Below are 27,359 nucleotides of genomic sequence, written 5' to 3'. Positions count from 1 at the left end.
GATGAGAGCATAAGCAAGTTCCCACGCATCTCTGGTGAAGGTTAGAATAATGAACTGCACCCTGGTAGCATCCCGAGCGATGCTTGCACATGTCCATACCACAGCAAGTGCAAGGACACGCTGGCAGCAGCAAGTGCTGCAATTATCTGACTTCAAATCCACTTGAAGGCATCAGGCTGCCCTCACCAGAAACTGGCAGGGAAGGGAGAAAGAGTCGCATGAGATTGCCCCTCGCCAGTCCCCCCAGATGCTTAAATCACAGCTTGGAGAGGAAGGCTCGTGTTTCAAGAGAGATTCAGCAATGCTGTGCACCCCTAACAGTGGATGAAAGAAGCGTATCTAACTCCTGCACCAAGGAGGACAGATCCCAACATGAGCACCATCCCCTTCCCCGCCCTTTTGGAATGGCACCCTGCCTGGGACCGGGAGGGACTGGGCTGGAGGGCTGAGGGCTGCTGCAGAGCCGCTCAGCCCCACACACCCCCCCATCCTGCCATGCCCAAAGGACAGCAGTCACCCCACTGTGCTGGGGACAAAGTCCCACCCTGGTAGGGAGCGGTACATGATGGTCAGGACAGCAAGCCACACCGCAGGACCAGAAGGTCACAGGAATTGCTCAGCATGAGCTGCTGAGCAATTCCTGCTCTGACAATCTCCCACCAAGCCAGCCCATAACCTCCAGAAGCGCCCTTGACTCCAGGACGGGGAAAGATACAGGGAATGTAGAATAAACTCCATCTTCAGGTGAGTGAGGCAGCAGATCAGGGGAAGCGGTCTTTCCATCTCCCTCCCTGTCCACTCACCCTCCTCAAAACAGGGCAGATGGTTTGTTTAGAAGGCAAACAGCTTTGCAGTGACAAAAATTTGTGCTCCACAAATTGCAGTCCAAATCCTTCCCTCCCTTGCTACCTACCGGAGTGCCAGCAGCTACAGGCTGCTAAATATAAACGCTCTCGGAGAGGAAGTGGGGTGGGGGTAAAAATAGCACCGACATCGCCAGCTACCTCGCCTGCTATGCACAAGCCTGCCCTGTACTCGTTATCTTTATGGATCCCTGCAATTGTGGCTGTTTTTTCCAGTTAGACATAGACCTACTTGGCATCTGGTGATGGAGTTCACGTTAAAGTGTTTGTCAGCTGGAATTTATGGGACTGTTCTTGTCCTCAGCCCTACACTCCTCCCAGAGAGGCATTTTTCCTGCCCTGACTGGCCATTTGGATCCAGGTGCCCTTAAAGGTGGGATTTGCTCCCCTCCCGCAAGGACAGCATCCAGCAACCCGCATGCTGGAAGGCTGCAGCACATCACCTGGGGCAGAAGCATGGGGTCCCTGGCGGGCACCCCTCCCTGCACACTGCTCTGGGCAGCACCCCGGAGTGCGGGGGGCTTTGTCCACCCTCCGGCTGCATTTCTTCTGAGAGAAGGTGCTCCCTTTTACAGCTAAACACAGCAGCCCAGCCCTCTCCCCTGGCAGGGATTTCAAAGGAAGAATTGCTAGCGACTGCCTTTTGTTTTCTACCACGTTTAGTGTACTAAAGGAAGTGGAGGCATTTATTGACATTCTGAGAGAAGGTGACACTTGCTAAGCAAAGCAATGACATCACTTGTTTTACAACCTGAAGGATCTTGAAGGGAACCACAGCAACCCCTGAACTGCAGTCATCCCTGGGATGGAAGCAGTCGGCTGATTAACAACATGCAGAAACATGACGCTGCACGGTAGGACATGAAGGGGAAGAAGCAGTCTAAAATGGCAATAAAGAATTTAGGCATCAACAGGCAAAAATGAAATCACTCAGGCTGGAATTTGGCCAAGGAACAGGGATTAAAGCCAGCAGTGTGAATGATCTGCATTTACTGTCAGATAGTAAATACTTGGCTAAAACACTTCAAAGAGCCCAAAGCTGAATCCCGTCAGGAAAGCTCATCACATGATCAAGACAAGATGTTAACGATTCTTTAAACACTGCATTCAAAGCTGTATGTGCTGCACTAGCAATAACTGCGCTCACTCTTTTTCAGTGAAGTATTCCCACAGGCATCTGGGCTGTGACTATCCACATTAATCTCTTGCATTTGTACAGCAAAACCCACTGGCTCTCTGCTGTGGAATTCGGAGACAGGTATTTTAGGCACAGACAAGCCATCATCAACGTATGAAACTGTCCCCTTTCTCCTTCAGCATACTGCACGGGCTTGGAAGCAAGGCTTTCCAGCAATAACCACTTCATTGCTTTTCACAAATGATAAGTGGCTCCATTTTTTTCTTACCATTTTAACAGACTCCTGTCCCCATTTCCCAGCTGAAAGGGTAGAAGGGCTGGGAGGGAAGAGTATGCTTTTTTTAAGCCTTTTTTTTTTTTTTTTTTATCCCCAGAGAGATTAACAGTTGTGTTTACAAGGCAAAATGAACAGTCCTATTCAGCAGTTAGGGCTCATGCTTCTGGCTATTAGGTGGCATTGATTCACTCCTGCAAGTATCAGAAAAATGGTGAATTCCGCTTGTAAAGCCTTATTTGCTCCACAAACGCAGCTATCATGCAACGCCGCATGTGGCTACAGGGCTAAACAAAAAACCAATGGAGGCGCCAGTTGAATACATCGCAAGGCACGGAGGCAGAAGTCAGACCCGCCAGGAGCTCACCAGTGCAGCCCGTGTGCCGAGGCAAAGTTGCACCAGCTGCCAAGACCAGGGCGTGCAGGTGACGGGAGAGACTTCGGCCCCTCCACGGCGCACGCTCCTGTGCAACCCTGAGCCCAGCACGACCCGAGTTCCTCCTCCACTCTGCATTTCCTCAGCAGGGCCACCGCCGGGTCCTCAGGGGGCATACAGAGGGGGGCAGGGGTGACCCTAACATACACCAGGGGCAATGCTGACTTTTCTGCAGCAGCTGGGAATCCTACCAGGGCAAGGGCGGAGGGGCAGGGAAGGATATCAGCCCCTGACCACCAAATGAACGTCTCCCCCGCTGCTCAGCTGTTGGCATGAAATCCTCCCCGGGGTAACAAGCCCCCAGCCGCTCCCTCCCCATGGCAGATGCTGCAAAGCCGCCTGGGCGATTAGTTCAGACAGACAGAGGCTGCTCCGAGCTGCGGTGAGGACCGGCATGGCCCCGCAGAGCTGGGGCTGCATACCGCTCAGCCCTGGGACGGGCAGCCGGTCCTGCCCATCAGACAGAGTGGTTTGCAGCAATTACTCTCCCCGAAAGGTGAGAGTGATAAAGGGAGAGGGCAAGTGGCCTCTCCTCCCTCCACGTTTGCCTCCTGCCACGCTCAGCCCTGCTGTTCAGGGGCGCTGGCATTTCCCTGCTACCGAGGGAGCAAAGCCCCTGCCAGGAGGCCAAGATCCTGCAGGGAAGGGAGCGCAATCAATTCCCATTAATCTACAGGAGCCCTGTAGCAAACAGCAAGATCATCATCCCAGGGCAGTGGCTGTGCTAGGCGTGATTGAAAAGAGAACTTGGGGTCCCCAGGGAGTCGGTCCATCCTCACGTTGCAGATTTTTTTCTCCTGTACTACTGGCTTCTATGATTACAACAAATGCAGTGCACCAGGAACGTGATTATGGCAGCCAGGAGATTGCTGTCCTCCCTTCTCATGTCTGCAGTTCAGAGAAGGCTTGGGAGGAAAGATGATCCCGTAGCAAATGTGTAAGACTGGCTCCCGCTCCGGTTCTGACCCTCTCAGCATGCCTCAGTTTCCCCAGCTATAAATCAAGAACGATGACGCATCCTTCCTCTCTTCCAGTTTGTTTGTATTTTCCTCAGCTGTGAGATCCTTGCAGGCAGAAGCCTGGTTTGTGGGGTGTAGAACCCTCAGTGGGAGCGTTGCAATTACTTTGGCCCGTTGTTGTTAAGAGACGATGACACAGGTAAAGCACAAGCCACACTGGGCACATACAGATCACTCAGACAGACATGAAGATAGCCTGGGAAGGGTGAACGCTGTGGAAAACTTCCTGCAAGCCCAGCCTTTGGGGACTACATAACCTGTATTTGATGCATGGATGACAGTGGGAAGGAAAGCCGTTTTGCTGGATGCGCCTTTCTACTCTCGTTTGTCCCAACCCTGACAATGAGCCCAGTAACAAGAGCACACAAAGAAGGTTTGTTCTGCCTTTGTATATTTTGCCTTTCTCTGTGTCCACAGCCCTGTGCGGTGCAGTCAGCAGTTCTCACTTGGCTCTTCTCTTCCCAGCCCTTGGTGAGATCAGGGCAGCACCAAGGAAGGCATTAAAATGACGGTCATTATTCCAGCAGCCTCAAAACACTAGGCACTTATTCCTCAGCCGATGCTAACCTGAGAAAAGTGTCCAGTGTTCAGCTGGAACAACAACTGACTGCTAACAGCCAGTTTGTCCACCACAGACACGCCAGTCATGGGTGGGAGCTCAGTGCTCACACTGTCTGCTGTGCCGAGCTGCCCTGAAGGTGGTCGTGTCAGTGCTTCTATGGTACGTTCATCATTTTCAGCGGATGCACGGTCCAGACTCGCAGCCGCTGTAGATCAGTGGATCCCCTGCTCCAACCCATCCATCACGGCTGGTTTGCACCAGGAGGGCAGGCAGCAGGAAATGAGTCTCAGCAAAAGTGCACGACTCTTTCCCCCTGCAGCCCAACACAACCGCTTTTGGCTCCAAGACAGACACTCCCTTTGATACTCAATTTTGCTATGGCAGCTATCTAAGATTGAGACTTAATTTACAGTCGCTCGGGAGTTCAGGGAACGTGTCCCGCTGGCAGTGCTCATCGTGACGATAGCACTGCCTCGCTTATACGGCGCTGCTAGACCATGATCCAGGAGACCTGGGCTGTAGTGTGATGCCTGGGAACAAAGAGCCGTGCTGGGGCTGCCGAGGCAGCAGCCCTTTACAGCTCAGGTATGCTCCCAGAGGTGCTGCCGATGGGCTGTGTGATATTTAGACATTCTCCCCCCTTTTCCATGACTCACTTTCTCCTTGCATCCTTTTATTACACCGTGGGCATGTCCTTCACAACAAGCATTGCACGATGTGCATACCGAGCTTCCAGCACAGCGAGCAGCTACTGCAATATCAACACAAGTAATTACTGAAGAGGAACATTACTAGCAAAAGCCAGCCTGGTCCTCGCCTTTTATGACACTCAACTGATTGTTGATTGACAATTAACTAACACAATCCAAGCCACATCCCAAAACAGATTGGCAATTCCTGCCACAGGGACCTTGCTGCAAAGCCTGCCTGCTCCTCTCGAGCCCCCTGGAGACCTGATGTCCTGTGCTGCCCTCTCCCAGCATCACCTCCCTGTCACCTGGCTGTCATGTCACACCCCAAAAGTGCCAGAGGCTCTTGAATATACAAGCACAACCAAGAAAGTGTTCATGGAACCTGCCGAATTGAAGACACTCCAAAAAGACAAACCAGACCCCGTCATCCCCGCAGCTGGTGGCCAGCGTTCCCAGGTGGCTGGGAGAGACAGCGAAGAGGGTGCCAGCTTCCAGCTGCCAAAGAAAGTCATTCTCAGTAACACAATGCCTCTTACTTTCTCTCCCAGGAGTGTTTAACATGTGGCTGAGGCTGTCAGCACCTGCCCTTCCCTTTGCTACGGGGTGGGAAGGATGATCCACGTTACAGGAGAAGACCCCTGGTGCAGGAGAGACCAAGTCCCACCGAGCCTCTCCCTCAGCACATCTGCAGCTCCATCCCGCCGGATAAAGCTGTGCAATGCTGTCATCCAAACCCTCACGCAGCATGGGGTATGTAGGGTCTGCTGCCTTCTTAATTGCTATTTTCTTTCCTCCTTTTCCTTTTTTTTTTTTTCTTTTTTTCTTTTTAAATTAGAGCTTTTGTTCTTTCCCCAGCCCACACAGAGCTCCCAGAGCTGCAAGCTTGCCTGCGACTGCTGCACAGACAAGAGCTCACCGAAAGCCAGGATCCACTTTCCCTGCAGTGGTCAGGAGGCGCCAGGAGAGGTTGTTTCCCTCTCTCTTTAACAGAAAATACTGGAATTTTCCTCCTGTGACCCATGATTTTGTCTTCCACCCAAGGGCTTTCTTTCTGGCGTGTGAGATCAAGGCTGAAAGGAAGGTATCAGTGCGAAATGAGGACTGGGGGTAATAATTTCTTCAGCAGTGTGGAAGGCAGACACAGGAGTCAGCCTTGACCTGCTGCCCAGGGGTATGATCACAGCTCAGCTGGCATCACGATGCCTCAGCTCCGCAGGGACAGCTGAGCAGAGGGATCACACAGCCCTGCTGCCCGGGTCCCCTTTCTGAAAGCATTCCTAGGGAGGGTATTTAAAGAAACAGAAAATACACCCTGTACACCCGATAGTCGTGTGGAATTTGTGAAATGCAGCTACCTCTGGTGCAAAAAAAAGGAGAGGGGCAGCAACCAGTGCACAACAAAAAGGTGAAGGGAACAAATGAAATCCAGATCCTCATGAAAAGTCTTACCAGAGGGACCCTGGTATCAAAGGATCTTGACAGGACCAAATTTCCCAGAAAAAACAGAAAACAGTTTTAATATAAACAGAAGCACAACATTTATAAGAAGTAGCACCACCACAAGCACTCAAAGCAATTTAGAGCTCGGCTCTTTGCCACACATTTTCTAGGAGACTAGAAATGCAAGGAGTCCAGCTTGCCTTGTCCTACCCAGATAGAACACACTTAAAACAGAGACCTCTGCCAGTTATGCTCCACAACCTGTAGATACCTGGATTCCCATGCCACCCAGCCCTGGCAATGGGAGTAGGAACTGGAGCGACTGTACAAACAACACCACCATACGGGATTCATGCTCCTTCCTCCCCCAGCAAGCTCCCAGTTCAGATCCAGCAGCTCCTCGGAGCTGACACAGCTGCTAAACCAGCCCCCACTGCCCTCGGACAGATCCTTCTGCAGCAACTGGAAAAGCCCAGAATGAAAGGGGACGGTGTTCCTGACCTACTTCTCCCCACTCCAGCAGAGTTTACAGTACCAGCTACGGACTGGGTTTCTCCCCAGGACCGCGCTCTGGAGCAGCAGTACCACTGCTTGGCATTAGGCACATAAAACTCTTTGCAGCAGGGTTTCAAATCTGTTTTATTTAAAGCTCTGGAATAGTCACATGGTAGGAAGGTGGTGAGCAAACACTACAAGTCTATTTCCCTGCCAAGGATTGCACTAATCTGGTATTTAATCTTAAACCAGTTGTGCACCCATCCTTGGAGGGCTTTGCGCACGTGTGTGTGTGTATTTTTCCCTCAGATGTGAGGGAAATGCAGCCACACAGGCAGGGAGCTGCCACACAGGTAGGGAGCATGACAAGCCAACGCTTGAGGAATCAGAGGATTTCAAAGCACAGCACAAACTGTAATTACTTTTGGCATCCCCCTCTCCCCCACAATGCAAAGAGCAACGCTGCGATATCTTTTATCCAGACCCTTCCTTATCACGATTAGCGCAGCGGGGCTTAGAGCCCCAGCCAGGGGTGAGATGTGCAGGTGGGCATCCATGTGATCTTTCTGGCTTGGCTTTGCTTCCCAGATCCAGAGCCCACACCTCATCCTCACGATGAGAGAAAGGATTGCTCCAGTAAGCTGCTGTCAAGGCTGGAGGAAGGCAGAAGATTTAAAAAGCCTCCTGAGCCAAGAGGTGGCTGCCAGGGATCCCAGTGTGATAAGAGCACTGTTTTGAGGCAGCGAACTTGGCAAGGGCTCTGTGCTGCTGCCTAGTAGATGCCAGGCTTTGAGACACCCTTGCATCAGCACGAGCAGTCTGCAGCGATCGTTCTCCCTCGCCCCTGGCCCGCGCACATGCTGCACCTCGAAGGCTGAGAGCACTTTGCCTCCCCCGGGGGGACGCACAGTTTGTGCCCTGCTGCTGCAAACTCTTCAAGCTGTTCCTGCACAGACGGATTTCACCTGCTCTCCTGTCCCCCACGCTCTCTCCCCTCTCAACGTTCAAGTTTTTCTCCCTAATCTGAAGGGAGCCAAGTGCCCCGGCCATTCCTTCCCTGGCTTCTCAGATCTCAGCGCCGATACCGCTGCCGGTAACACTACACGCCGTATTTCTGCACATGAAGCATTTCCACTTTGCAAAGACCCAGGGGCTGGGCAACACAGTGAAAACCAGACATTGTCTGGGCCACCTGCGGGGAAGGAATAATGCAGAAACAAACAGCAAAAGGGATTTTCACAGTAGCAAATGCCTCAGAGAGCAAGTAGTGAAAGCAAATGAAGCAGATTCTCAAACAGTCCTTCTCCACTTAGGATTCGACTAGCACAACCGACATTAACTGCGGGGTTCCCCTTGTATACAGCAGCTCCTGAGATCTGGGGGTTGCCAACCAGCTTGGGCATGTGCCCTATACAGCAAAAACTTCCTCCGTAACTGTCCTGCCTCATCCATCAGCTTCCTTAGAAAAAGCTGGGAGAGCAGAAAGACAGGAGGCTGGCCTGAGATGCAGAGACATTTCTTCCCCTTTACTCCTGACATCCTCTGGTGTACCTCCATCCCCCTGGGCTGCCCAGGACACGGATGTGCTTGCACATCAGACTGTCCCATGTCCGTGCTGAATCTCCTCTTCTCAGAAAGCTGTTTATCAGGTATTTTGTACCAGCAGCACCATTTTCCTTAAGTACAGGGATGCTACAAGGAGGCTGTGGGATTGCCCAAGAGCCCAGCCCAGGCACTGTGATGGTGCAAGCTCTCCAGGATCCAAAACCTAGTGAGATGCTGCCTTCCAGGAAACCTCTGTTCCCGAGAGAGCAGCACATGCTTGCAGGGCATCCTCAGCCATCCTTCCGCGCTGCCTGGGGACGCCTACCTCCCTAATAGCCTCACCCCACCACAGCTAAGCACCACCGCGACTATGACATTTTCATGTTAAACCAAACACAGACACAACCGGCTATCAAATAGAGATATCCCAGACGAAACATGTATAAACAGATTAAGCACGCCTCAGTGCCTGCAAAGCTCTGCTCACTTCCCTATGGAGGGCAACATTTCATGCATATCTGGGAACTCGGCAAGCGCACACTGTTTAGATAAACCTTGTTCCTTGTTAAACTGTAAATAACATCTGTTTCACCAAGCCAAACCAAGCCCCAGCTCACTGCTCAGGGTCCTGAAAGTTGCAATGTCAGTCATGGGAATGGCAGACAAAGCAAGTCTATTTGGTGGGTTTAAAGTATTTACCTCTTTTTTTAAAAAAAAACAACTCATTTTTCCATTTCTCTCTTCCCTCCCAACCCACCTTCCCCCCTACACTTTAAAAACTATCACAACTCTCCTGGCACACTGGTTGAGTCCCCCACACAGCTGCCGGCAGCTCTGGCGTCCTTGACAAGCTAGATGGTTTCTGCCCAAGCCCTGGGAACTGGGGGAGATAACAGAGCCCAGCACGAGATAACCAGAGTGAAAGAGAGCAAGGGAGAGCGATCTCTCACAGGAAAACACATGGTCGGACTCACCAGCCCTTGGACACGGTCAGGAAGAGATAGATGCTGGGCTGCATCACGCATTGACCCGTAGCCTGCAGTCCACTGCCCTTTTGTAAGACATCAGAAGCACGTCTGGAAATAATTTCAAATATAACACCCCACCCCCCCAATCAAAACACAGATGTATTTCCATGTGGTTTTCAGTAACAGGCCACGAGAGTCAAGGAGACTTAAAGCTCAGAAAGCGAGATGAAAAGGGACTACATCAAGCAGGGCTGTTCAAAGCTCGCTGGGTTGCATTCAATTCTGCTCCTCTCCTGCCTCGCGAGCCGATAAGCTGTATGCTTCATAGGAAACACTCAAGATAAGAAAGGATTATAATCCTGAGACCCAAAGAGACGAGAGATTTGGCCTATGTTCACACAGCAGAGCATCAGTTGAGCCCAGGTTCCCCCCCCCCCCCCCCCCCCCCCGAAATTCTTATCTGGTTTAATACTGGTGGGGTTGCTTGCACACACTGCAACTAGCTGCACTCGCAATGGTACTATCATAGTGCAATTAGTTGCACAATTAATCATTAATAAGGAGGGACTGAAAGGGATTAAGTACTTAAATAGAACACATGCTGTTAATGGTAATTTATAAAAACACGCCTTCTCCCCCCCATACGGTGTGGTGTTTTCCTGGAATTAAAATTACGCAGTCGGACCTTTTCTCTGCACCCCCTGCACAGAGGAAGCACCCGCTCCCGGCTGAGAGGAATCCAACGGCACCTCTGCACGCCCCAGCCATGGCTCTCCAGGGGCAGGGCAGCAACAAGCGATGGGAAAGGTCCTCGCTGCCACTGCTCTTTCCAGGGGCTTTGAGAGCTACTGCTAAAGCAGGAGGATCTCGGTGGAAAGGAGGAACGTGAAGGTGGTACTGGGAGGTGTGTGCTTTGTTTACATTAAACGAAGTAGGATGCTTCGTTTAATGGAGAGAGAAGTTTGGGGACACAGAGGCACTCTTTACATTTTTAATTGTCTTTTGGACGAGACACAAAATAACGCCTGGCTATGATGAAAAAGAGCATTAAAACCACTAGTCCTGCCTCCTCAGACTCCCAGGCAGCAAATGTTGCTTCTCTGTCCCACACGCACCGATTTACACTGCAAGTGGTGTTTGCAAATCCCTGTCTAAAAGCCCAGGTGCCACCAGACCATCCGCAGCCTTTCCAGAGCTTTCCAAAGAGCAGAAATGGCTCTGAGGTGCCTGGTCAATGCAAGGGCTGCGGGGCTCATGCTACCACTCCGGCAGCTTCAGGTCCCTGTGTCCCTGTCTCCAGCTACAGGCATAGCAGCAGCTCTCGATGCTGACGATGATGTCTGATGGCCCCAACAGCCCATCCTCCCCCACCTCAGACCCACGTCAGAGAAGTTTTCTGCCTTGAATCCAAAACCAAACCGGCAGAAAAACAAACCCCTCGGCTCCTCTGACCAGGGCAGTCTGAGGTATCCCTTAGAGGTTTCTTGCCTCGACCACACAAGCCTACAGTGAGACTTGGCCCCGCGGAGGTTTCCTCTGCACTGGGCAGCATTTCAGATTCCAGTTCTTCCTCGAAAAAGAAAATATGCCAGCTGACGTACTAAGGCACTGCACAGGTTCTTTCCCTGCTCTGTCTGAAGCTGCTGTGAGGGGTGACGTGGGCTTTGCGCTGTCCCCCAGCTCCCACAGACCCCTAATGACATGCAGCTCTGCTCAGCACACCCATCCCTGGTGGGCCATGGGGACCAACCCCATCGCATCCTGCGCTGGAGGCGCCTGCAGCCCGTGGCACTCCAGTCTGGCACTGCCGGCAGATCAGCTCCTCGCTTGTGCCGAACCTGCTCCCGGGACAAACAGAGGCTTTCAGTCTCCAGACTTTCTAATTCACCTCCTCTGGCCAGTGCCTTGCTCAGGAAACACCCAATCTCAATGCCTTTATTGTAGGGGCAGATTGCGAGGGCTCCAAAGGCTCGCCCCTAGATGTGGTCTTCTTCAAGCAGGACAGGGAACATTGGCAGACCTGCAAAAGAGGTCCTCCTCGCAGCCACAGTTCGGGATGTAGCTGTTCCCTGTTCTGGGCTAACACTGGCCTTCAGTCCCCTAACTGCAAGCACGAAAAGCAAACAGCACGCAGAGGTGTCCGGCCACAGGCTGACTGCGAGCCTGATGGGCAGGGCTGTAGTCAGATACCACCACGACGAGCAAAATACAAAGGACAGATAAGAAAAGGCTGCTATTTGTGGGACATGGTTTGTTCCTGACTGCCTGTGCTTCCTGCATCCTGTGGCACGGTGATTACTGTGCAGTAATCGGTTAATAATTACAAGCTGACCAACCCTCGGGAATGTCTGTAGCAGGAGCAATATACACTTTAGGCTGAATGCAGATTTTCCTTACTGCTTCTTCCCCCTTGCGCTTCAATTGCTGCTCCAATCTGAGGCATGGAGAACAGATGCTAGGAAGGTTATTGTGCCTACAGTAACACAGAATCAGTTCCTCGCCCTTCTGTGATCGCTGTTCGCTCAAGGATAGCCAAGCATCTCACGAAGACCAACCGTACTTCAGCCTAGCTGTGAATTTGGCTATTATCCCCCCAGTTCCAAGATGGGAAGTACAGAATTGCAGAGACGGGATGGGACTAGCCCAAGGTCAAACAGCGAGCCAACGGCACGGCCAGGAAAACTCCAGGAGATCTGGCCCTGGATCCTACCTCCAGATCACTACCGCAGCACCTCGTCCTGTGGTCTGTCATTTACAGATCGCTGCTGCCCAGATCTACTGTATCAGGACTGGATCTTGAATTTCTGAAGCTCTCTAGCAGGCCACTGGCGATGCTGGTACAGCAGAAATGAGTGGCAGTTTCTAGTTCTCTGTTTTCTTGGGTGGCAGCAGAGATGAGACAAGCACACATTACAGAAGAGATCCTACTACAAAACTAGAGAGGATCTGTGGCACTCACAGCCTTGGCTGGTGACAAAACTGCCGTGTCTGGGGCTGCTGACTTCAGCCAAGCAATGCTGATTTACACCACTTGAGAATCTGGTAAAGTAAGGCAGAAAGTAGGATTTAACCCACCTACCAACAGGGGCAGATACAATAGCAGGATGCGTTTTCTGGGTGAAAAGCGATCGCTTCAGCTGCTATTATACTCTTCAAACCAGATTTTTAGAACCCAAAATAAATTAAAAAAAAAAAAAACACAAACCCAACCCAAAGTGCTACTGAAGATCTCCATAGGTCCCTGGTTGCATCTTTAGGTATCTATAAATTAGCAGCACATGCTGCAGCACAGGCTTGGTACATGAGCTGCCAGCCTAAGAGGCTTTCCACCAAATAATTCAAGGCATGCTAGAAGGCGTAAAACCAAGCTCCAGGTGATGTTCCATGCTGGAATACAGAAAAAATCCAACACTGATGAATTTATATGCCTGTGCATGTTCACAAACACAGAGTTAAAGCTCCCGTTCATAAACCTTGTCAGATTTAGCAACTAAAAAAAGATACAGCTTCAAGTGTGGGCAATGCTGGGGAAAAGTGGGTGTGCAGAAAAAGCAACAGCCCGGGGGGAGATTGCAGCTAAATCTAACTGGGATCATGAATCCTAACCCCCGAGTGACCAGCACATTAACACTTCCCAAATAATCAAATAGACCGAGTAAAACTATTTAAATCAAAATAGAGAAATAACAGAAATAAACGGAACGTTTGGAATGTTTCTGCTTCCCGAAAAAGGCACATTCTGATTTCTTCAGAGGTTTCAGTGTTTATGGCCAGCTTCAACAGCCTCTCCCTTTTAATTTAGCAATTCAATTAAAAGTCACCAAAAGAACAGCAGCACCCCAGGAAACTGGTCAAACCCAGCCTCCCGTCCCACCCCAGAGCCCCCAGCTGGGGAAATTTGCGTTGTTTTGAAGGAAACAGCTGAGCATTTCAGAGGTTGGGGATGAAAGAGGGGAAGAGGGTTCACGTAGAAGTCTTCAGTAATAAAAACATTACCACATGGCAAGGCACGAGCCAAAACTGAAAGGGTGCCCACAAGACAAGTAAAATTCACGTCACCCCCAACCACAGCAAGAGACGGGCTACAAACAGCACAAAACAGCACATGTTGGAGAGAGTCTCAGACCTCAGGTTTAAGATCCAGTGCCACCAGTGACAGAAGCTTGCTAACACCAGGAATACGCTCCTTGCCTCAGTTTCCCACCTGGTAAATGAAGATGATGGCACTAGCTCACGGGTGGCGCGAGGGTGGATTGTTTGGGTGTAATTAACAAAATTGAGAAAGTCACAAAATAACTGGATTGAATGCACCATTAACTGGCAATGAAGTGTCTTCATTAGCAGCGCTCGTCCTTCCAGGTGCACACAGAAGCTGTGCACTTTCCCTTCCTTGTGCAATAACGGCAGGGCAGTAAACCCAACACCACACCATCCTGTTTGCTTCCTCCTCTGCGCATCACAAGCGGTAACGGCTCTGATGATACCATGTGTTCCTGCAATGCTGGCAGAGGTGACTGGCACCGGGCACTGACAGCTCTGTATCAGGATCCGCTACTCAAATGATTTGGTTTTGTTACGGTAGTGCCTGCTGGCCTCAGAGACTGAGGATCGCCGTGCAAAAGGCAGCAGTAAGAGATTGTCCCTGCTCCAAAATGACCAGGCTCACAGCGGGTCAGCGTCTGATCCAGCCTGTCTGTGCACAGCCTGAGATGTTCTGAAATGTCTCCACCTGAGCTGCTCTGGAAGGCCTGGTTCCCAAAAAGCAATGAGCATCCATCTTTGAAAATAGCAGGTCAAACACCCCTCTGTTCCACCGTGTGAACACTTTTAAGAGTTATTTATCCTCCCAGCACCCTGGCATGGCAGGGACAGTACCTGACGTAAGACAGGAGCGCAGAAAAGCCACAAGCAAAACCAGAAGAGCTGGTGCTGGCATCTGAATCCAACTCTCTGAAGCAAGTGCCCCAAAGCCTTGAGCATCCTTCCACTTCACAAGCTGTATTCCCGCAGGTCTTGCCTGCACTCGAAACTGTGGTGCATTATGGATTTAGCACGAGTGAGAATTTTAACAAGAGCCCAGCTGCTGCTCAGGTGTGAAAAGAAATGGTCAGATTTTCAACAGAAATCAGCCCAGTGGGCAGGCACGCTGTGCTGAATATATGTGGATATTTTGCAGCGGGAACGCGGTGTGCCTAGCCTGCCTGCAAAAATCTAGCCTTAATTGTGGTGGCTTGGAGCTCATTCCTAAAACAGCAAGCAAACCCAGAAGGCAAGAGAATACAGATCTCAAGTTGTGATTGGAGATACAGCAAGAATAAGAGGCACGAAAGGAGGGAGGCAAAGAAAGAACAAGACAAATGAGAGATTGCAGCAGTGTCAGAAGCCCAGATGAACCCCAGCCATCTCTCAAGCCTTGCTAGTTCTGCTCTGTGGCTTGAAAATAATTTCACACCAGCTTCTTTTCCAGCCAGGCTGCCTCGACAAAGATACAAGCTAAGATTGTGAGCAATGAGCAAACAAGCTGATGAGCAACACTGGCTGCAGGCAAAATGCTACCTGAAAAGAAATCTTGATTAGAAACGTAAAGAGAGAGCAAAAGATGCTCCCTCTGCTTACAGATCGACTCTGCAAAGTTAATTGTTCACCAGATTGTAATCTGGGCTTTCGCATCTACATTAATCAACAGGTTGCTTCTGCTATCAGTTTTCCCTTTACAAACAGCAGAAGCAAGTGAATTTAGAGAAAAGCAAACCCAGCAGGTTGAACCTTTGCATGGACAAAGTTTGCTGAAAGCAGTTGAAGGGCCTTTTTTAAATAGAGACCTTCTATTGTTTTTCTACCTGTAAAGATGTAAACTGAGGCCATGTCATGGAGCAGAGCTGAGCTTTCAGGGTTTCAGTACGCTAATTATGCAGAGCGGAACTCACGCCAGGTTGGGTTGGGATATTTTCTGAGTTCTGTAGCTGGTCCCAGAGTCAAGACCCCCTGTCCTGTTGCCTGGAGAAACTGCTTTAAGTTTGCCTCAATTTCCCTGAGCATGGACGGAGAGTTTGGGAGGCTCTTATTGAATATAAACTCTCCTGGAAACTCTTACTACTATTTGGACATGACTCCAAACATGTGTCCCAGATTTTCTGGAAATTCTCAGACCTCCTGGCCCAAACCTCAGGTCTGTATGGAAGCCAGAGGAATGTCTCAGGGTTTACAAGGATTGACCAAACATTCATTTCTCTCCACAAGGCCAGACCAAGGGGATGGTCCCAGTGGAAACTGCAATGTGGATATTTTAATGCATACAGGACATAGGGAAAGTGCATATATACAGGTTCCCGTCTCACCAAGTGGCAGGGCGCAGGACAGAGAGAACTGAGGGATCCTCATGGACTTGGGAGGTCAAAACTCAACTCCCCGCGCGACCACAGGCTACAGGCTCCCTGTAGCACCCTGAAAAAGCCATTTTGTCTCTTCACCTTCCCGTACGCAAAATGCAGCTGCCTTCATCTATCTTGCCTAGCTACCGTGCCAGCAGCAGAAGGTAAAAACGGTCTCCTCCTGCCCCCGTGCTCTTGGCACAGCAGGGCTGAACCCCAGCCCGTGCCTGTGATAAACGAGACGGCAACAATGGCAATAAATGCACACGCAAGGCAGCAGCTAAAGATTTAAAGCAGCTAGTTTGGAAGCCAGTAAAAGGCAGCCGGGCATGTCAGCTGCATTTCAGTCACCTGTAACATACAAATACGTGACACCATCACTTCGCTCTTTGTCACTCGCTTGCCAGTGAAGCCTGTCTGAAGGGTCCATTCAGGGGACCACAAAGACTGCTTGTTTAGTGAAAGGGGCCCTCACAGCATTGAGACAAGGATTTTCGTGCTTCCACGCCTATCTCTGCCAGCATCCCAAAGCTCTATAGATCTCAGGGAGCAAATCTCAGAGAACAAAGCAAGGTCAAGTGTTAACAGATGGGGGAACTCAGACATGGGGATACGGTGGCATGTCCAAGGTCAGACAGAATCCATAGCAAGGCCAGGGACAGGGTCAGATCTCGAGAGTCCTGCTCTTGAGTTACAAAATTTCCTCTCTTTTCCAAGCAGGATAAGACAGGAGGAACTCCCAGCCATTGCTGGAGAGGTTGTTCCACTGGTCATTTACTAATTGCCCTCATCTGGACAAGGTCCCAATACGTTCCTGCATTAGTGAATAAGTCTGGGCCCTTGGAAACAAATTTATGAAATCTATCGTCCAAAGTGGTCCCACCCAGAGAACGGGCACCGAAACTTGCACAGAAGTCCCCTGACATGACAAAGAGAGTCTGAAAACCAGTAAACAGCGAGTGGAATGCCTCAGATATACACACAGAGATGAAGTTTCACGGGCAAGGTGCCAGCTGGTGAACCAGGTGCCCTCCCTTCTGTTCCTGCCTCTGCTCCTTCTTTACGTCAGGCTCTTGGACACATCACGTCACATCCCATCGACGTACTTGTACCTTCTCCAGGGAGGAGAGGATGCTCTCGACTACAAAAGCAATTTGGGATCTCAGCGCGCCACCACTGATGTGTTCCCGCTGACACCAACTGACCAATTATCTAATGGGCTGGTGCCTGCATAAAGGGAATCTTTTCAGGATCGTGGGAACTGGTTTTCGTGACCTCTCCACAGACGGGGTGACCCAGATGCCCTGTCAATGCCTCGTGAGGCTGGAAAACAAGACTCTGCTTGCGTTCACCACATTTCAGCTCTGTGTGTTAGCACATGTTGCAGATCTACACGCTGCCCCATTACCACTGAGGAGGAAATTAATCCTGTTTCCTTGCAGGAAGAAGGTCCTGTCCGAAGGCACTTGCCCTTTCACAGATCTCATCCAGAGGCACTAACTTTCTGCCTGCCGCCTGAGCAAAGCGCTTCCCCTCCAGGCGCCTTCTCCGATCCTCAGCACGCACACATCGCACCACTCATTCGCTTGATGCTGAGCACTAAAAAACCCAACGCCAGCAGCCCCAGGCCTGACCCTGATGCTTTTCTTCTTTTCACAGCTAATGCCACCATTGTGCCCACCAGCCAGCATGCTCATCCCGGTTTGTTTTCATGGAGAGAAGAGCCAAGTTATTAAAGCCCGGCTGGGCAGGAGCTAGTGCTGGGGCGGCAGGGAGAGCAGCTCTCCGCGGGCGGCCTGGGGAGCTCCCTGCCAGGACAGGTGTTCTCTGGGGTGAGTTCTTCACGCCCCTGGGAAACTGTCGGAGCAACAGGCGTGTTGGGAGAGATGCAGCTGATACAGCCAGCTGCAAAAAAACGCAGCGCAAGGAGAATGCCATGCTGCCGGCCATCCAGCAGCAGGACTCCAGCCTGAGCAGGGGAAACCCCCCAGACAGACCGACCCCGCGTGTCAGCCCCCCTGCAAGCCCCCCAACTTTCACACTGCAGACAGAAGACCCCCTGCAGGTCCTTCACAGGGAGACCATGCCGGGGTGTCTGGTGCTGGAGAAGTCAGCAGCGAGCGAAGGACTGCCCAGGGCTCCCTGAACTACGTTTAGGAGCAAAGCAGGCGCAGGGATCTCCTCCGCCGGGGCGCAGGCAGGTATTATTTCTCGCTGTGCTTGGCGCAGAGCTGAGCCCTCCCTCGCCGCCCGCCCAACTTCAGCCATCCCCTCCCCGGGCACTCCTGCCCAAAGCGTCCCAAAGGCGGCGGGGGTCCCGGCGGGGGTCCCGGCCCGCCGCGGTGCGCAGCCCGCACTCACCGGCCGCCGCGCAGGTCGCTCTCCCTCCTTCCTCCTTCCTGCCGCCGCCACGCCGGGTCCCGGGCAGGGCAGGGGCGGTGCTGCGGGGCCGCACCGGGCACGGGGCGGGCGCGGCGCCGCTGCCGCTGCCGGGGGAGAAGCGGGGCCGGTGCTGCCGCCGGAAGGGGCTGGAGCGGTGCGGGCGCGGTGCGGGACCCGGCGCGGTGCCGGCGCTCCGCTCGGTGCGGCGCTGGCTCCTCCCCGCCGCAGCCCCGGGATAAGGAGCCCCGGCGGGGCCGCGCCGGGACGGCCGGGAGCGCGGCGGGGGCTGCGGGCGGGGGGCGCTGCGGGCGGGGGGCGCGCACCCCCCGCACGGATCCCGCCCCGGCGCCCCGTGCCCCCCGCGGCGCTTCCCGCTGTCCTGCGGGCTCTCGTGGGACCGGGGGCGCGCCCGGGACCCGAACGCCTCGGGAATTTCAGCCTCCGTCACCCCGGTGGCGTTATGTATTTAGCAGCAGCTTTGCCACCCGTTCCAGCTATTTCTCTTCTTATATTTAGCCAAACATTCTCAGTTTGCCAAAAATAGACCAGCCGTGGAAATAAATCAGGCTGACTGGAGGTGCCAACATTGTCTGTCTGAAACTAATTAATTTCTTATATCCCCAGCTATATTAATCCTTGTCTTCCCTCTACAGAGCATCCCTCCTGTCAGTAGAGGTTTTGCAATTAGCGGGTATTATGCCTAAATCTGGGGGATGTGTGGGAGGTTTAAGTGGCGGGGGAAGGCAGAGGGAGGCCAGCAGGAGACCTGGCCAGGGAAGGAACAACATCCATCTACACAGAGTACGGAGAGCGTGAACCCAGAGGATGCAGCAGAGCTGGTGAGAAGGAGGAAAGGGGGTGCAAGCTCTCTGGGGGAAAATCCTATCGCAGGGAAGCATACAGGATCTTCTCCTTTCCAGATACCTGAGATTCCACAAAGAAGACTGTCCAGAACATACACATTCAGGCCTCCCGAGTTCTGCTGCTGACAGCACTCCCTTTTCCCTTTTCCTTTTTCAATGTGGGAGTTTCGGGGGACTTGCTGACTCTCATATCTTATATTAGAACCATCGAGCTTGCTGGGAGACGCTTCAAGGAACAGGGAAGAGGTTCACAGATGGCATTGCAGAAGTGTAAAAGCTGAGCCCCCATGGAGGAAAGGGATGTTTTACCAGGATCCATTTTGTTTGTTCACTTTAGCCTGCCCCATGGCAACACCCTGCTGAGACCTGAAGCCCTTAGTAATGCTTGTCTGCTCTGTGAGTGGGGTAAAACATTCGACGCCAGCACTTCCATCAGTTTGTTTAGTGAGCACAGGAGCTCAGAGTCATCTGAGCACCCAGGGCTGAACCACAGGCTGGGAACTGGAACTGCCCCTCCAGAAGCAGATGCGGAGTTCAAGCTTGAGGCACGTTGCCCCGGTTGGGGTGCGATGACTGATGTGACACAGGGCAAGCAGCTTGTTTCTTGCTGCCCCGAGCAGCTTGTTTCCCACCTGCATCATGGAGATTCGCATCCTTTGCTCTGCAGGGCTCAGGGAGGAGCAGCAAAGGATAGGACCCAGAGGCACGATGCGCAGGCTGGCTCTTGGCTCACGTGAACGACTGCCCTCCCCTAACCCCTGGTCAATGAGTACCTGGTCATGTGGGCTGCAAAGTCAGCGGCAGCTCCATGTGACGATAGCCATCACGCTCCCTTGATGCCACTGGCTGCAGAAACTGGAACGTTTCCTGCAGCCCAGCAGTCCAGCCAGGCGCTGGCATGCCTCTGACTTCCACGCTCACCCGTCTCCTCTATTTAAAGGGGGGATATCTCCGGAGGGGGAGATGTCTCAAACACTTCTGTGCCATTCCCAGCCCAGTGCAGCCCTTGGCATAACAACTGCTGCCACATGCTCCATACCACAGCCATGAGACCACCTGGCACTGCAAGTCCATCTTAAGACAGAAAAAAAAAGATCCCCAGCAAAAGCTCTGGCTAATTAAGGAGAGGAAGCCCCCAAACTGGAGACGGACAGACAAACCAGCTCTAAAAGAAAGCGAGGTGCGAGGGAAAAGAACGTTACAAGCAATTAGTGGACGGAGACATTAGCTCGGTGGCAGCGTCAGACAGGCTGCTTATTGGCGCATAACATTCCTCATAAACATAAATTACAATAATCAACATGCTGAGGAAGGGATTGCTGTAAGCGTGACAGGGATGGCTTTGGGAGGAGGATGTGGAGAGGGAAAGCACCCAGCTGCTGCAGCCAGCAGGGATTCCTAGACATGCATGTTCAAAGACTGGATGGGAGGGGAGCTGCATTATGGTGTGGTGGATGTTCACCAGCACGTGGGACAAGAACGCAGTACATCTCCCTGGCAGACTGATGTGGTGCTAATGAGACTCTACACTGTGTAGCGGGGCTGGGTCCGTTCCACCAATAATAGCCCAAAGCAAACTGTCCCTTAATGTGTGCTCTGTGAAGGGCAACATGGGCTGAGGTCGCCGCTGTTGAACTTGGCACCCACCAACGGATGCCTCTGCAATACCGAGCAGTGCGTTTGCAAGGCAGTGCCTGCAGGGTGTTTTTCAAACATGCCAACTTAATGGATGAGCAAGAGGCAGGCATGCTTGGTTTTTGTGAATTTGTTCTAAAATTACTTTGGGTTCTGGGGTTGCTTTTTCGCTTTTGTATTGTCACAGTGAAATCACATAGCCTCATGGAGTTCCAGGGGAAATCAGGTGTGAAAATGGGCTCATTGTAGTTAGGAGTATTTCATTAAAAAAATGGGTCTGGCTGGGAAGCTACAAGACTTTGTGTAAGTCCATTGTTGTGATCACCTCAGCTCATGGTGGGGGAGACTTTGTTCAACAAATCCTTCTCCTCCTACTACTCCAGTTGTGCAATTCCTAGTGTGTCCCTGGCCTGGTCCCCTTGCCAGGGGCGTGCTGGGCTGCAGCCCACAGTTGCTCTCCCCTTTGATATAAATTGCATCTTTTGAAGATACACAGGCTGTGCTTCCTCACCCCGGGGCCCGTCTGCTGTCACCTTCCTGCAAACAGCACCTCAGCCCAGCTGTGCATTTGGCTGGAGAGAGGAAGGAAGGGGGAGGTGTGAAGGAGAGAAGGCTGCAGCCAGCAGAGTCAGGCACGCTCACGTCTGTCTCCATCCAGAGGGGCACAGCTGGCGCGGTGCTGCGGCCGAGCAGGGCTGCCATGTGTATAACCCGCGCTGATGGCTCTGAGCTGTTCATGCCGTCGGCACAGTCCTAGGACTTCCTCCAGGTAGAAGCAATCCTGCTTCTGCTGTACACCAGGAGATCACTCACCCTCTTCACCCCTCCTGAAAAGCTACCCCCAGAGAGAGAGCAGCCAGAGCTGCTGAGCTGGGCTCCTTTGCTAAGCAAGGCAAGAACGGTACCTCTGTTTCACAGGCTGCAAGTGGCATGCAGGCTGGAATGATTTTCAGGAGCAGCAGGGAAGGCTGCAGCATCCTGAGCAGCATTTTAATCACAGACCCAAGGGGTTTGCTTGGGCTGCTCCTCTCCAGAACCTTCCTTGTCAGCAAACACCACTGCAGAGGTGTAAGAGAGGGACCAGGGATGCCGAGAAGTCAGCACAGCCTCGGGGCAATGGGGGCAGCAGTTCCAGCCCCACAGCCCATGCACGGGCAAATGCAGGGTGCGAGACTCCACTGTGCACCCCTTGTCCCTGTGCAAACCTGCCTGAGAAGAGGGCTACGGGAGCACCGTATGGGCTGACACGGAGCTAGAGCCCAGGCAGTGCCTGTCTTGTAAAACTGCGCCCTGCCCCAGGCATGCTCCCGGCGTGGCTCCTGGCCAGACACATTAAATCCTCCATCTCTTCCCTCACATGGTGAGGCCCCAGCGGGGACACTCCATCCAGTTCGGCACCTGCTTATGGGGAGAGGAGGGAGAGTGCCCAGAGCTTGTGGGGGACAAGCAGAGGGCTGGCAGACCGGCCTTAGGAGGAAACCAAGGCAGCTCAGGTGTTTAGTCTTAAGAGCAAAAAGCTGAGCAGAGGTGATGGCAGTCTCTAAATGAAATCCTTTGACTGGAGTTAAAACTGAAGTGGGAGTCATGTGGATGTGCTTAGCAGGGAGCTGAATGGGACAAAGATGTCAAAATGCAATGAAGAGCCAAGCCCAGGAAGAGCCAGCTAAGAAAGGTACGGACCTCTGAACACTGGTCTGTCGACCCCATAGGCATCTCTGTCTCCCTAGAGAGAGATCCGGGGCTCCAGTCTGCACCCAGCGCTCACACATAAGAGTCCTGGCAATCCCAGTAAATGTAGGAAGTATATTAAACCTGACAGCTGAGACTGGGGCATTAGAGAAACAGCAGCAACGCGAATGTGCTTCACTTCTTAAGGAAACGCAGGTCAGCTCCAGGGGGGGTTCACCTGTTTTCTTCCTGCAGCTCCTCTGCCTGCATTCCCCTGCCACACAGAGCAGCGCCTGAGTTGCAGATCCCTCCAGATCCCCAGCAGCTCGCAGGCACGTTTTCTCCACTATTAAACTCACATGGACATGCATGTGTGCTGCTCTAAGGCAAGCGGCTCTGTGTAGGTCTGCAGGGAATATTTTACAGTCACTGCATCCAGGCAGCAGTTCCCTTCCCCACTGCCCTGACATTCAATAGTAATGCAGGCACCGAGTCATGGAAAGAAAATTTGTTCAATGCCTCCCAAGCTCATGGACCGTTCTCCCTTGTGCACATGCAGGCATGTGGAAATCATTGCCCGGAGACCAGCGCTGCATTTCAGCAACAGTCCGAGCGCTTTAGTGAAAAGGCTGGCTGCTAAGTCAAGGAAAACTGGCAAATGGGCCCCGTGCTTAACTGCCCAGCCTGGTGTGTCAGGAGTGCTCCCGGAGAGTGCTGGAGAGGCCAAATGCACCCACTGCTGTTACTGGGAGGGTGGCTGCTGCTGCATCACAAGGCTCAGTGTGTGCCTGTGCCTGTGCACGGTGCAAACAAGGGATGCAATAGCTGTAGATCACCCTCATTTAATAACCCCCTCCCCTCAAGTTACATCTCTGGTGGGCGCCTACAACTCCACTGACTCCAAAAATGTAAATGGGCAAGACAACAGGAATATAATTATTCCTGTTTTACTGGCCGGTGAACTGAAGAGCAGGAGAAATGGAGGCAAGTTCAGATATCCTTGCTGATGCAGACAAGTGCTTGTTCCCAGAGCTGAGAGAGTTCCTCAAAGTCTCACTGCAAACCTCCAACAACATATATAACCGAGCCCCGATGACATGCAGTCTACTCTTGTCCCACACAAGAATTGACTCTCTGTGAACACCAACCACCCTGAAACTAAACTCAGTGTAAATCACTGTATAAGCCATCATGCTGCACGACAAAATAAAGTCACCATCCACAGCGTACAGTTGGCCAAAGCATGGCTGACCATGGCAACCATCAGGCCAATTGCAAACCGCTGAATCCAGCAGCATCTCCTCTCAATTTTGCCCATGGAGCATCGCCATAACAACATATCCACCAATCCACACCAGAGATTCATGCACTTAGCAACCAGGAGCTGCCAAATTATAAAAAATTAAGGATTATACACAAAGTATTTCCTCCACAATTCTACTATAAGCGTACAAAACTCTAGCAGCACAATGGGCAAAGCAGAAAAATGCATGAAATACGACGGATACCAAAACTTCTCCCCTGGCAAGCAGCTCTGGAACAAAAGCATCCATTGCCCTGCCAGTGGTATCACTGGAAGGTGAGTTTGGCCTTTGTTTTTGGCATTTCACTCACGGCTGTGTGCACCCTCCTCTCTGTTACACAGCAGAGAGAGGAAGCCTCAACGCAAAGGTGAGGCTGGCACGCAGAACCAGGGCTGACACCCCCTAACAACAGTGATCTTCATGCCGCCATGGGACCTGGAGAAACTGAGCAAGATTGCTCCGCTTGAAGGTTTCCAGCTGGGTTCAGCAGTTGCCTCACAGGGGTTAAAGCACATCAGCTCTGCCGAGAGGAGCCCAGGCGCCGGCGCTGCAGTTCAAAAGTAACAGAACGCCGTCCCCAAAGGAGTTTGCTCCTGTGAGCGGACCTTGTCCCTCATCACCCTGTGTGAAGCAAGTGTGGGGATGAGATAAGTTATTTTTTCAGAGAACAATCCATCTGTCTCTGAGTGACTCACTGACAAGCTTCCCCTTTCCAAGGCAGTTCACGGGGTGAGCTGTAGGCTGAACAGTCAGTCCTCTCCACTGGAAAGAGGTGAGTAAGTGCACCAAGGGCTTAAATCTCTGCTTCCTCTTGGGAGCAAGGAGCATCAGGGTTAAAGTACTGTAGGAGAATGTGCCCAGGCAAACGTAACACACCAGACTCTTCTCTTTGCCAGCCTACACCAGGAACACCAGCAAAGTGTCTGGTGCTTTCCTGCTGACAGAAAGTGGGAGTCCCTGCTCGGACTGAGACCCGCCATACAAGAAATACCCTGTGATGAAGAACAGAGCATCAGACATGGTTTTCCAGCCCAAACCAGTAAGACCCCTATTAGCAGGATGCAATCCTTTGGCCTAGGCAGTGCAGGAGGTCTGGCTGGAGGATAAGGACTCTTCTGAGCCTTTGGCCACATGGATGGATGGATGGAAAGGGAGGAGCCGTGGCAGCGGGCTGGCACTATTCAGCAGGAACAGCTTGGGTGGCACCAGAAAGGGACTTCCTCACTGCTGGCTATGACAGCGTCAGGATGCTAAGCCAGGATTTGCTGCTTGCCTCACAGTCTGTTAGCTATTTTCAGCCCAAATGAGGAATCCAACCCAGCTTTGGCTTCCCAAAACACTGATGCAGGCAGAAACTTCAGCAGGCATTAGAGGGATGATAAATGCGAGAACATTTCCAAAAAAGAGAGCCAAGAAAGGGCTTGAACTGCAGTGGCAGACACATGCACGGTGGAGCACAGGGCAAAGCATCCCTGAGAGGGCAGGAATGGTGGGGATATGCCCAAGAAAGATACTTGGCTTAGCTGGGAGTGGAGTGGGCGCAGTCCCACCTTCATGCATATGCCAGCACTTGTGCCAGCCAAGCTTGCGGTGTCTGGGAGCCTCTCCGGCCCACATGGATCTATCGAGGCTGCTGGAGCTGATGTTCACCCCACACCGCCTGCTAACCAGTCTGACATCCCCCACCTCTGCTGTTATAATTAGGGAATTGGAGCAGATGGCAGCAGAGTTAGCTAAAAAGAGGAAAATCTCATACACAGCTGCCACTTGCTGTGTGCAAGTCCTTCCTCTTGGGCAGGTCAGGAGGATGACAACTCCCATGATCAGAGGGGGAGCTGCCGGGGCAGGGTGCTGCAGCAACAGCATCCCCAAAATTCTCCCAGCTCTGGGCTGGGGGCTGCTGGAAGGGCACCCACCAACACCGCGGGCACAGGGTGTGAACCACAGCGTGGTCAGTGACGAGGCAGCAGTGGCACCACAGGACCCCTGGGCTCGCTCCCTCTTCCCTGCCGCCCCTGAGGGGCTGTGCGAGCTCCTGCAAGTCCGTGCGCCTCAGTGTCAGCTCCTGTCTTCATCCCAGCAGGCTTTATGGAAACGTGCACTCGAATACAACACTGCTCCAGTCGTCTGCCTCCACAATAAACATTTGCATGCTGCTCTGTGCTGCTTCTCCCCTGGGCAAAAACAAAACTGGCTGGCACAGGCAGGGCAGACAAGGACCTTGTCCCCTCCTTCCCAGCTAGCAAACATACATGCATCAGCAGCAAAGGTTGTGATGGGCAGAGAGAAATTTTTGGAGGTAAGACTCAGTGGCAAAGCCTTGCAGGACAGCCTGCACCCCAGGGAAAACCCCAGGCATCCCAGGGACAGCATACAGCACTGTGCAGGCACAGCACAGGTCCTGCTCCAGGCTGTGCAGGGGAGGGGAGATGGGCTGCTTTCCCCCACTGGGGAAGGGCTTTCAGGGGGTGGCCCAGAACGTGCTTTAACTGGTGCTGAAGGCATCTGCCCAGGAGAAAACCACCAGCAGTCTCTGGGGAGAATCTACAGCACAAGCCTCTTCCTAGCTGAATACACCTATTATTTTATTAGCACTGTAATTCCCCAGCCGATACGTCTCTAATGGCATGTTGAGTTCCCTCTTCTGCTCGCATGCTGCACACCTGTGCTATAAACACAGCCTGAAATTGTCTTCCCTGACATGCTGCGGAGAAACTTTCTTGCTGACTTCTGGCTGGAAGAGGCTCAAAATCCATTCTGACAGGTGCTGAGTGCTCTGTGGATGGGGTGGTCACAGCCCAGCACACTCTACTGGTCTTGGCCTGATCTTGCCCTCGGTTGGTCTAGTTTTCTGAGCGCTGAGCCTCCACAGTGTAGCGAAATCCCCGGTGTCTCCACAGCAGACTGGGAGCCAGGGCTCCTCACCTCAGCATCCCGGTCCACAGCATCACCAAAGGGCTCCCAGCACTGTTGATGCTCTGCCTATAGCTGTAGGGAAACACTGTCTTTGCAGTCGTTCCTAGCTCTGGGGAAAAGCACGGGGTCGTTCCATCGTGTACCATCCTTGCGTACCATATAACTTGACCAGAAGCCTTTCCAAATCCTGAAGCTCAGAAAAGGGACTCTGGAGGCTCAATCTAGTCATGGTGCTTCATACAACCTAAACGCTCTGAACCAGAGCAGGATGCCCTAGGGCTGGAGGCTGCACTTGGCCATCTAAAGCCCCTCCATACAGGCAGAGAGCCCACCTCTCCCCAGGCTCCAGCAGCATCTAAGAGGCCTCACAGCAGGACTTCAAAGGGCTCGACATCTCCTCTGCCAGGCGGAGCGGGCTGAAGTGCTGGGTGGGATGGTACATGCATGACCTTGTAAGGGTGCACTGGCAGCACAGCCCTCAAGAGGTTTCAGAAATCACAGTAACCCCAGTGCTGTGCTTTGCCGCTCTCCTCCCCCGTGCCATGCCCTGGGGAGGTCCAGCACCCACCCACCATCTGCCAGCACAGGCATTCCTGTAGGCCAGCCACTGGTGCCACTACTTTTGACTACGTAAGGCACGTCCAGGGGAAAAAAAAAAAAAAAAAAAAAAAAAGCAAAATACAGGTTTAAGGCAGGACTGTTCTGGATAAATCTGCGCTCTTGTTTTCTCACAGATTAAATCAATTAGCACCACAGAAGAGATCTGCATTTGCAGATGATGAGGCTGA

The 27,359-nt window shown here is 52.4% G+C and overlaps 1 protein-coding gene across 2 annotated transcripts in view; it reads right to left on the bottom strand.

Annotated features, from left to right (window-relative positions):
* The window catches only part of CDK18 (cyclin dependent kinase 18), a 39,954-nt gene extending 21,362 nt beyond the window's left edge, over positions 1–18,592 (bottom strand). Inside the window, exon 1 of one of the 2 annotated variants that reach the window (XM_056361921.1) lies at positions 18,165–18,592. Coding sequence is in view for 1 of the 2 variants with exons in the window: in XM_056361920.1 (XP_056217895.1) it covers positions 9,439–9,482 (44 nt within the window). In the remaining variant the exon portion in view is untranslated. Of the gene's footprint in view, positions 1–9,438; positions 9,690–18,164 lie in introns of those variants that run through there. The other variant, XM_056361920.1, reaches the window with a different exon arrangement.
* Positions 18,593–27,359: the final 8,767 nt, after the last annotated feature.

Source organism: Falco biarmicus, chromosome 16, assembly GCF_023638135.1.
Source record: "Falco biarmicus isolate bFalBia1 chromosome 16, bFalBia1.pri, whole genome shotgun sequence".
Lineage (NCBI taxonomy): Eukaryota > Metazoa > Chordata > Aves > Falconiformes > Falconidae > Falco > Falco biarmicus.
The sequence above is the reverse complement of the archived record's forward strand: the minus strand, read 5'-3'. Positions and strand labels throughout refer to the sequence as shown.